The 12,104-nt window shown below is 42.7% G+C and overlaps 1 protein-coding gene across 1 annotated transcript in view; it reads right to left on the reverse strand.

The window, feature by feature from the left end:
- Window positions 1-12,104, reverse strand: part of KDM4B (lysine demethylase 4B) — a 228,728-nt gene that overhangs the window by 21,326 nt on the left and 195,298 nt on the right. The window contains exons 13-14 of the mRNA XM_060784971.2: window positions 10,223-10,401; window positions 8,227-8,449 (exon numbers count right to left, since the gene is read on the reverse strand). Coding sequence (XP_060640954.2) covers window positions 8,227-8,449; window positions 10,223-10,401 — 402 coding nt within the window. The remainder of the gene's footprint in view (window positions 1-8,226; window positions 8,450-10,222; window positions 10,402-12,104) is intronic.

Raw genomic sequence — 12,104 nt, forward strand, 5'->3', positions numbered from 1 at the left:
GATAGGGCGAGTTATAAATAAAGTATTATTATGATTATTATATTGTTATTATTTAAGCAGAGCACAGATGGCCATTTCTCAGGAGGGCCTGCACAGAAGTAGGGGGTTGGACTGGATGGCCCTTGGGAATCTCTTCGAACTCTAGGCTTCTATGAATGTGGAGCAAAAAAAAGCTCAAAAATCCTATTGAAAATGTTCTTTTAATGAGAATGGGCTTTTTGGAGGACTGGGGAGGGCCACAAGAGTAGTATCTACGGGCCTTATGTGTCCTGTGGACCTCACGGGACCCATCCCTGTCTTGATCGTAAAATGGGCCCTTGCAATTTGAATACAAAAAGGCTCCTGTGAGCGGCTTTCTTTTACCAAAGGTATTTCTTTTTTGTTTAATACTTCACTTTGACAGAATGGAAGGAGTAGTGAATAAATCCTCAGGTGCCGCCGAAGCCTTTTGAGTCAGATAAGAAGCTGCGACTTAACCGAAACAGAGACAATCCCCAGAGTGAAAAGGGAGGTTAAGTCAAGAATATAAAGCCTGCAGCCGCCTCCTTGAAGCTTCTTGCCAGTCACCAAATTAATGTTTTAATCCAAAATTGGGTAGGGAAGAAAAGAAGGAGGAGAAGAGAAGGAGGAGCTGGCTGCCATTCCCTTAAATGCAATGTTTTTGGAGCCCGAAAGCAGTGTGAATGGACTGCGAAATCTCCGCATCGATTCCTTGCTCCACAACAGTGGGAGAAAGAAAGAAAGCCCTCTCTTTGCATTTGAATGATAATCTTTTGGGGGGAGAAAAGGCACAATTTCTTGAAAAGATGCAAAAAAACCAAAACAAAACAAAACAACCCCCCCCCCCCCCCAGACACTGTGCTAAGAGGGGGAAATTGGAAGAACGTCACAACATTGTGTGTGGCTTCTAGGCCTACTGACAGACAGCCATCCAGCCTCAATTCAAAACCTCCGGAGAAGGAGACTCCACTGGATTCCCAGGCAGTCTATACTTGGCTAGAGTTGGAACACATTCCCAAAGGGCATCTAGGCCAACCCCCTTTGGCCATGAAGGAGAACACAATCCAATCCCTCCTGACAGATAGTCTTCCAGCCTCAGCTCAAAAACCTCCAGAGAAGGAGACTCCACTGGACTCCCAGGCAGTCTATACTTGGCTAGACTTGGAAGGGACCCCCAAAGGGCATCTAGTCTAACCCCTTTTGGTCATGAAGGGCAACACAATCCAACCTCTCCTGACAGATGGCCATCCAGCCTCAGTTCAAAAACCTCCAGAGAAGGATACTCCACTAGACTCCCAGGCAGTCTATACTTGGCTAGACTTGGAAGGGACCCCCAAAGGATATCTAGACCAAGCTTCTTCGGCTATGAAGGAGAACATAATCCGACCCCTCCTGACAGATGGCCATTCAGCCTCAGTTCAAAAACCAAAGAAGGAGACTCCACTGGACTCCCAGGCAGTCTATACTTGCCTAGACTTTGAAGGGACCCCCAAAGGATATCTAGACCAAGCTCCTTCGGTCATGAAGGAGAACACAATCCGATCCCTCCTGACAGATTGCTATCCACAGCCTCAGTACAAAAACACTGAGAAGGAGACTCTACTGGACTCCCAAGCAGACTTGGAAGGGATCCCCAAAGGGTATCTAGTTCAAGACCCTCCTACCATTAAGGAAGAACAGTGAAAGCCCTCCCAACAGATGTCCATTCAGCCTCCATTTAAAAACCTCCAGAGATTTAATCACTACATTGTTGATGACAATGTTTGTGAGGAATCGCATGGAGCAGCATGTAGAGGAAACCATTCTAGAATCAACTGTAGGACAGAAGAAGTGGAAAGAGAAAAAATCCAAAGCTTGTTTATACAGTTAAGATTATATGAACGTTATATCTATACACATAATAAAAGTGAAAATATGTATGTGTGTATATGGCTGGGGTGTGCACTTGCACAAACAAGCTCCTGCTTCCATAAACAGCTGTACCTCCTATGACTCAGGAGACAACAGAGACCCTCCCCCCTGCAATTACAATGCAGGTTATTGTGAGTGTCGTAAACATGTCCAAGAGCCCGGCCAATATCCTCCACAAACCATACTGCCTGCCACTCAAATTAATGCTTTCATACGGGGACAATTTTATCCTAGATTTTATGTGTTTCCTCCACCACAGACATCACAGTATTTCTTACTCAATCAATTGGTGTGGAATTTGTGTGACCCCACCCACTGCCTCTCCCTTAGCCCTTTCCTATTCTTTTCTATGGCATACAGCAAACAGGAATTGATCAGTAACCGAACATGCTAGAGAGGTTTGGGGAGAATTCACCATGATTTATAGGACTTATAGGTATTGGGATGTATAGTTCACCAACAATCTAAGAGCACTCTAAACTCCACCAAAGATGGAATTAGACCAAACTTGGCACACAGAGACCCCATGACCAGCAAAAAATACTGCATGTCTTTGGAGAAAATTCATCTTGATTTGGGGGAGATGTAGTTCGCCTACATCCAGAGATCCCTGTGAACCCAAACACCGCTGGAGCTGAACCAAACTAGACACATACCCGATATGCTGAAATTTGATTACTGGATGGGTTTGGGTGAACTACAACTCTTTTCTGGGAGTTGTAGTTCATCCAAAACCAGAGAAACTGTGACCTCCACCAATGAGGAACCTGGACCAAACTTGGCACACAGAATCCCCATGACTAACTCAACCTACTGGAGAGGTTTGAGGGGAGTGACTCATCATAGCAGGAGTTGTAGTTTACCCTACAGCTAGCGAGCACACTGAACTCCACCGATGATACATCTAGAGCAAACTTGCCCAACATAAGAAACTTTTAGTACTGATGGAGTTTTAGGGGGTTCACCTGGCATGATGTGAGTTGTAGTTCACCCACAAACTTAAATATTTTGTAAAATAAAGAAACATGACTTTTTCAAATAACCTGGGCAACACCAGGTACCCAAGCTAGAAATCTATATATATATAAATGCTCTGTGCGTAATGAGTACCTTAAAAAAAATGAACAAAATCACACCAAATTTGGCAACAAAACGTCTCACAACACAAGGAGTGACCATCACTCAAAACATTATGATTTTGTCATTTGGGAGTTGTAGTTGCTGGGATTTATAGTTTACTTACAATAAAAGGGCATTCCGAACTCCACCAATGATGGAATTGGACCAAACTTGGAACACAAGACTCCTAAGACAGAAAACACTGGAAGGGTCTGGTGGGCATTGACTTTGAGTTTGGGAGTTGTAGTTCACATCCATCCAGAGAGCAGTGTGGACTCAAACAATGAGGGATCTGGACCAAACTTGGCACAAATATTCCATATGCCCAAATATGAACACAGATGGAGTTTGGGGGAAATAGACCTTGAAATTTGGGAGTTGTAGTTACTGGGATTTATAGTTCACGAGCATCAAAGAGCATTCTGACCCCCTCCAATGACAGAATTGGGGCAAACTTCACACACAGAACCCCCATGACCAACAGAAAATACTGTGTTTTCTGGTGGTCTTTGGTGACCCTTCTGACACACCCTGGTGACCCCCCCCCCCCCAGGGGTCTTGACTTCCCAGGTTGAGAAATGCTGCCTTAAGGCCATCCAGTCCAACTCCCTTCTTCAGGGCAAGAAAACATAATCAAAGCCCTCCTGACAAAGGGTCATCCAGCCATTCACACACACACACATATGTATATGACAGATGCAGTATCACTGATTTGAAAGGGACCCCTAAATAAGGACAATTATATGTTGCATGTTCCAGAGTAGGCAAACCAGACAATATCCACATCAACACTGACAAAGAAACGACAAGAAATACTTTCAACCCACAAGCATAAAGACATTACATATATTAGAAACCAACATTTTCTCATTACTGGGCCACAGCAACGCAGGGGACCGCTAGTATAATATAAATTGCATGAAACTCTTCTAAGGGTTGATTTCATCTTGGGTTCGCTAGTAAAACCGAATTATTGTGTTGTGAAAGGATGCCTCTATGTCTAAAAAGCGTGTAGCCAACATGAAAAGTTTGGATCTGAAAATTGATGGCAGAACCAGAAAAACAAGCATAAGGAACCATGCCCAGCGTAAAATGGTCTTCTTCAGTGGATACCAGGTTTCCCGTTTTTATGTAAAGAATGCCATGATGTTACATCCATGTATATAATGGGACCCGAGTCTCCCAATTATGGTATCCCTGGAACCCAAACCTCAGCAGATATCAAGGGTCCAATGTTAATCCTTAGAGCTGTTTGGTCCCAATTGCATCCAAATACCGGGATGGAATCTGCACCAAAGGAATGATTCAAGTGAGAAGGATGTGATCTGCACTCAAGCCCTAAGGAATAGCCAGAACAAGAGAGAAAACTGGACCGACAAAGCAGCATGTAAAATAGAACACTCCAAGAAAGGTGCAAACGCTGGTGCCTGAACATAAGAGAGGCAACTTCAGCAAGAGACTGTTATCCCCAAAGGTGATATGTTTGGAATTCAACACAGAGCTCCATACTGGCACCTTATTGATCGAAGCCTCTGTAGCTGGAAGCCCAGCACTGAGAGATGCTGCCAGGAGATAGATTAAGGGTGGCAGGCGATAGATTTCACAAATAACAGAAGAGCAGGCATACTAAAGAAGCGAAGAGAGAGAACATACTTTTTTACAAGGCTGTCGGAGAGACAAGAGGGAACGCGGATGTGATTATCGGTGAAAGAGCCCACAATGAAACAGCATCTTGATGACACGGGGAAGCAAGAGGGACCACAGCTTTGGGGGCAGAGCACACGCTCTGCATTTAGACATTCAAAAGGACCTGATAGCAGATGCTGGGATAGACATCCCTCTGACTTCGAGATCGTGGGAAGCAGCTGCTGTTGGGACAGATGAGGACAAACAAAGTGGACCAAGAGTCTGATCCACTGCGAAGGCAGCATCCAATGAAGGAGGGGAAACATACTGTTCTAAGAGTGGAAGTTTCAGAACATCTCAGGGAGGCGAAGTTGTCTTTACTAAGCCATCACTGGGGAGAGAGTGCTATCTATCTATCTATCTATCTATCTATCTATCTATGTCTTTATCTATCTATGCACCATAGATAGGTCCCGCTCGGCTTATACTCGAGTCAAAGTAATTTATTATTTTACTCTGTTGTTATTATTTTTATTACATGTATTGTTGTTGTTGTTGTTGTTGTTATTATTACTACTACATTTCATAGAATCACAGAATCATATAATCAAAAAGTTGGAAGAGACCTCATGGGCCATCCAGTCCAACCCCCTGTCAAGAAGCAGGAATATTGCATTTAAATCACCCCTGACAGATGGCCATCCAGCCTCTGTTTAAAAGCTTCCAAAGAAGGAGCCTCCACCACACTCCGGGGCAGAGAGTTCCACCGCTCTACGGCTCTCACAGTCAGGAAATTCTTCCTCATGTTCAGATGGAATCTCCTTTCTTGCAGTTTGAAGCCATTGTTCCGCGTCCTAGTCTCCAAGGAAGCAGAAAACAAGCTTGCTCCCTCCTCCCTATCATCATCATCATCATCATCATCATCATCATCATCATCATCATTTAATAACTTATTAATCGCCCTCCATCCGAGAATGCTCCAGGCGATTTACAGCTAAATTACAAAAGATAAAATACATACATACAAAAATTAAAAATCAACAGAGATCGAATGCTCTAGTAAAAAGCCAGGTCTTAAGTGACTTCCCCTCACATATTTATACATGGCTATCATATCTCCTCTCAGCCTTCTCTTCTTCAGGCTAAACATGCCCAGCTCCTTAAGCCGTTCCTCATAGGGCTTGTTCTCCAGACCCTTGATCATTTTAGTCGCCCTCCTCTGGACACATTCCAGCTTGTCAATATCTCTCTTGAATTGTGGTGCCCAGAATTGGACACAATATTCCAGGTGTGGTCTAACCAAAGCAGAATAGAGAGGTAGCATGACTTCCCTAGATCTAGACACTATGCTCCTAATTTACATAATTTTACTCTATTATTATTATTACATTTATTATTTTACTCTATTTTATTATTATGTTTATTATTTCACTCTCTTTATTATTGTTATTACATTTATTATTTTACTCTACTTATTATTGGTATTATTACATTTAATAATAATAATAATAATAAAACTTTATTTATACCCCGCTACCATCTCCCCATGGGACTCGGTGCGGCTTACATGAGACCGAGCCCACAATACAACAATACAAGCAAAACAAGCAATAACAAATACAATACAAAGCAATTAAAATACATCTCATACACAAAAAGCATAAATATTAAACAAAATACAGTGCACATTTAAAATCTATGGCTGGGCCAAATGTAATTAAAGTTTAAAAAAGAATGCATTTCTTATTTTACTCTACTTATTCTTATTACATTTATTTACCATATTTATTGTTATTATTACCGTTACATTATTTACTCTATTATTATTATTTTTATTGCATTTCTTCTTTTACTCTATTTATTACTATTATTATTAAATTTCTTATTTTACTTTATTTATTATTGTTATTATTACATTTCCTATTTTACTATTATTATTATATTTCTTATTTTACTCTATTATTACTGTTATTATTACATTTCCATTATTTTACTCCATTATTATTATTTTATTACACTTATTATTTTACTCTATTATTATTAGAAGGATACGTAAGCACATTTACATTGGAGAAGGTTAGAATAAAGTGAGAATAATTGTTTAATCAGACAGTCTTATCGTAAATTAGAGTTTTATATAAATATTCAAAAACCTAGTGATGCCTCAATTAATGTAATTTTATCGATTTCTATTTCTATTTCTATTTTTGAAATTTACCAGTAGCTGCTGTATTTCCCACCCTTGACTTATACTTAGTACAATACATTTTGTGGTAAAAATTAGGTGCCTCGGCTTATACTCAGGTCAGCTTATACTCGAGTATATATGGTATCTATCCATCCATCCATATGAAAGTCTCAGGGCAACTTACTATAAAATCAATTTAAAACAATAAACAATCATTTTTTAAAAAATCAAATGGTCAATCAATTAAAAACCAGCTGGCTGAAACCATCTTAAATAGCGCAACTACAGGACAAGTGGAGCCTGTATTCAATCACCTTGGAAAGGCATTCTGCCTAAACCTGAGGAAGAGTTTCTTGACTTGGTAATATTTGTCTGCCTGAGATTCCATTGGAGTTTCCTTCTCTAGAGGTTGTAAGAAGAGGTTGGATAGCTATCTGTTAGGAAGGTTTTGATGGTGCATTCCAGTCTGGCAGAACAGGGTTGGGCTGGATAGCCCTTGGGATCTCCTCCGTGGATATTATTATTATTATTAATAATAATAATAATAATAATATTGTTATCAAGCAGAACCTATATGGCCATCTGTCAGGAAGGTTTGGATTGTGTCTCCTTGCCTGACAGAAGAGGGTCGGACTGGATGTTGCCTGAGGTCTCTTCTATCTCTAGAATTCTATTATCATTATTATTATTATTATTATTATATGATACATAACAAGATTAGTACACAGCAAACAAGATCATTCTGCTGGCTTTTGTACTGGATCACATGTCGGATGCTTCTCAAATGTCTAAGACTGTGTGATGTATTGGCGAATATTGCATGCAGATCTGAGCAAGGTGGCCTTTTGCAGCTGAAGGGTGGTCATTTTGTCAGCGCTGATTGTTTTAAGTGCAGGCCAAGGTCTTTAGGCACTGCAACCAGCGTGGCGATCATCACTGGGACGACCTTTACTGGCTTGTGCCAGAATCTTTGCAGTTCTATCTTTAAATCCTCATATTGTGTAAGCTTTTCCAGTTGCTTATTATTCCAATTATTATTATGCCAACAATAATAAATTATTATTATTGTTAGTAGTACTACTACTGCTGCTACTACTACTACTTTTATTACGCAGAGGCTGGAGGGCTTAGATTGTGTCTTTCTGGCAGAATGGGGTCGGATTGGATGGCCCTTGGAATCCCTTCCACTCTAGGATTCTTTAAATAAAAAAGCTTTGGTACCACAATGATCTCAGTGTTGGCATCAACCAGACCCTCCACGGGAAGTCATGAAACAATGTTCTAAGGAAGGCTTTCATGTTGTCTAGGGTTAGCAGAGGGGGGAGATCAAGAGATCGCAATGCCCCAGAGGAATGTGGGCAACCATGGCTTGGGCCACTTACTGGCATGGACTTGCAGGCAGCACCTGGCGCAGGAGATCAGCAGGCTGCTCCCGTCCTCGCCGATGTAGGAGTTGGAAGGCAGGGGCTCGGTGTTTTCGCCACTGGACGTGAAGCACATCTCAGGGATGAGGGGCTTAGTCTTCTGGCCGCTTCTCAGAGGCGGCTGGAGCGTGGTGCTTTCGCCCGAGGGCAGTGGGGCAGATTCTTTTTCCATCTGTGAGGTCTTCAAAGAAAACACACACCCATTTGCCATGGGGGTCTCCAAACTACGGCCCGCTGTCCGGATGCCACCCTCCGAGGCCCTTTACCTGGTCCTAAACTTTAAAGACTTAGGGTTGATCTGAATCTGAAATAACTTGAAGGCACACCACCACCACAACAACAACGGGATGCGGTGAGTTTTCCAGGCTGTCTGGCCATATTCCAGAAGCATTTTCTCTTGGCATTTTGCCCACATCTATGGCAGGCATCCTTAGAGGTTGTGAGGTTTGTTGGAAACTAGGCATTATCTGTAGAATAATGTCCAGGGTGGGAGAAAGAACTTTTGTCTGTCTGAGGCAAGTGTGAATGTTGCAACTGGCCACCTTGATTAGCAATGAATGGCCTTGCAGCTTCAAAGCTTGGCTGCTCCCTGCCTGGGGGATCCTTTGTTGGGAGTTGTTAGCTAGTCCCGATTGTTTCCTGTCTGGAATTCTCCTGTTTCTTGAGTGCTGCTCTTTATTTACTGTCCTGATTCTAGAGTTTTTAATGCTGGACCATGCTAACAACCACCATGTTGGACTACACAGAGAAGCCATTGAAATCCACAAGAATGTGGACAATGTCAACAGAAAGGAGGAAACCATGAAAATGAACAAAATCTGGCTACCAGTACTAAGAAAAATCTAGACTCAGGACAGTAAATAAAGAATTGCACTCAGAAAACAGGGGAATTCCAGACAGGAAATAATCAGGGCCAGCTACACACCTCCCAACAAAGGATTTCCCCGTGCAGGAAGCAGCCAGGCTTTGAAGTTGCAAAGCTATTCAATGCTATACAAGGTGGCCAATTGCCTCACTTCCCAACAAAGGATTCCCACAAGTAGTAAGAAGCCACACCTTGAAACTGCTAGACCATTACATGCTAATCAAGGTGGCCAATAGAAACATTCACACCTACCTGCAACAGACAAGAGTTCTTTCTCCCACACTGGGCATTATTCCACAGATATATAAACCCCTCTTGCTTAGTTTCCATCAGACCTTACAACTGGCTTGCTGTATGGCCAGGTTCCAGAAGCATTCTCTCCTGAACTTTTGCGAAAATCCTCAGTTGGAAACTAGGCAAGTGAGGTTTATATACCCGTGGGATGTCCAGGATGAGAGAAATAACTCTTGTCTGCTTTAGGCAAGTGTGAATGTTGCAATTGGCCACCTTGATTGGCATTTAATGGCCTTGCATATTAAAAGCCTGGCCAAATGCTGCCTCACAATCTTTGAGGATGCCTGCTATAGATATGCCATAGATGTGGCACCTCACAGACCTCACAATCTCTGAGGATGGCTGCCATAGATGTGGATGAAATGTCAGGAAAGAATGCTTCGAGTACATGGCCATACAGCCCAGAAAGTTCACAACAACCCAGTGATTCCGACCATGACAGCCTTCGACAACACAACAGCAACATTCCGAATTAACTTGACTCTCTCATCAACCAAAAACAGGCCCACACTTCCTGTTGAAATACTGAAGTTTATGTTGGTTAAAACTGTTCTTCATTTCAAATGCTGTGCTATTCTTTCATATCTTTTTGGCACAACAAATAAGATATGTACCGTGTACATAGGAGTTTGTGTTTTTTTTCCTTCAAACTATAGTGTTTGAAAAAAAAAACAGTCTGAGGGATCATGAATCGGCCCTCGGCTTAAAAATCCGACGAGTCCTGCATTAGCACAACATAGGGGCGACTGCTACTTCTTATTTTATCCAATTTCTATCCCATCTTTGCCCCTGTACCTGATTATAAGGGTAGAAGAGGGTGCAGATGGCGCAGTACGGCTCGCTCAGGGCAGCAGCAGCGTTGAATCTCTTCTCAGCAATAAAGTTGTGGGATTTGTTCTTCCACTGGAGGGAAAGCAAGGACTTGAGGAGTTCGGGGTCGCCAACATCCTCTTCTCCAGAGAACGGAAGTGTTTCTAAAAATAATAATAAGAGGAATAATAAGAGTTGCGTTAGACACAAAGGAGAGAAAGAGGAAATGGCAAGGCATGCTGCCACATGAGCTTTGACTCCTCATTTCTTTATCTGGATAACAATCCCCAATCTCTCATCCCATTGGCAGGGGCTTATGGGTCTTGCAACATAAATTATGGGGCTGTGATAGCACAGCAGTTAAATGCCTTTAGCTGGAGGAAAGGCTGCTGACCGGAGGGTCAACAGTTCAAATCCGTGAGTCGGAGTGAGCTCCCAACTGTCAGTTCTAGCTTCTGCCTAACTAGCAGTTCAAAAGCATGCAATGTGAGTAGTAGCACCGGGATTGTGGCGCAGCTGGCTGAGTGTCAGCTGCATTAAGATCACTCTGAACAAAAGGTCATGAGTTCGAAGCCAGCCCGGGTTGGAGTGGGTTTCCAACCAATTGTGTAGTCTGTTGTCGACCTTTGCAACCCAAAAGACAGTTGCATCTGTGAAGTAGGAAAATAAGGTACCACCTTAAAGTGTGGGGAGGCTAAATTAACTGATTTATGAGGCCATAAAGAAGACTCCAGCAAAGCATTCCAGCAGGGAAGCATGCGGGGAATGCGGAAGTGCTTCATCATTGTCGCAGATGGACAATGAAAGTGACAGCTCCCCTGGCGGCCAGAAAAAGTTAAATAGCCTCTGTGTATGTCAGTATATGTTTGTATGTCAAAAATTGGCATTGAATGTTGTCATATATGTGTACACTGTAATCTGCCCTGAGTCCCCTGCGGGGTGAGAAGGGCGGAATATAAAAGCTGTAAATAAATAAATAATTAATAGATCAATAGGTACCACCTCGGCGGGAAGGTAAAAGGGCACCCCATGCAGACATGCTGCCATGGAAAAAGGAACCAAAGAACCTCGCCATGGCCAAAAATTGAGCATTGCCTCCAAATGCCAGAGATGGAAAAGGGGAAGGCCTTTACCTTAGCTGTGTGTTGCAATGGTTCCCACCCATGCGCCGCTGGCCCACAGGTGGACCACGAGACCTAAAATCTGTCCTACTTGACAGATGCAACTGTCTTTCGGGTTGCAAAGGTCGACAACAGGGAAGTGGGAGAGAAGGGCTTTCTCGGCCAGTGAAGAAGACTCACCCAGTGGAGGGAGAGAAAGAAGGAGAAGGAGAGAAGGAAAGGAGGCCGTTGTGCTCACCAGCAGTTTTTCGGCCTTGGGAAGCTTCCCAGGCCAGGGCGGAGAATAAATAAATAAATAAACAAACTTTGTTTGTATACCTTTCTATCTCCCCGAGGGGACTCAGGACAGTTTCCAGCATAGGTAAAGCATTCAATTACTATCACAAAGGAATAAACATTATAAAACATAAACATAATACTATTGAAACAGCCACCCATATTTAAAATTTAAAAGCTAGTTCCAGTAGTAATTTCCATCTGGCAAAATTCAACTACTAATAGCCAGAATTTAACAGTGGGTGGGCCTAGACAACTATGAGACGGCTGGACTAGTGCAACGAAGTAGCATAGGGCTGGGGAAGTGGATAAAGTGCAAAGCAAGTTCCTAACTGATGGTCAGAGTAGGGCCTGGAGCTATTTATTTGCAAGGCTTGCTGAACAGCTATAGGAGGGCAAGGCGAAAGGGGAAGCATAGGGCCAGGGAAGTGGGTAAAGTGCAGAGCAGGGACCTAACAGATGGCCAGGGT

This window comes from Anolis sagrei, chromosome X, assembly GCF_037176765.1.
Source record: "Anolis sagrei isolate rAnoSag1 chromosome X, rAnoSag1.mat, whole genome shotgun sequence".
Taxonomy (NCBI): Eukaryota; Metazoa; Chordata; class Lepidosauria; order Squamata; family Dactyloidae; genus Anolis; species Anolis sagrei.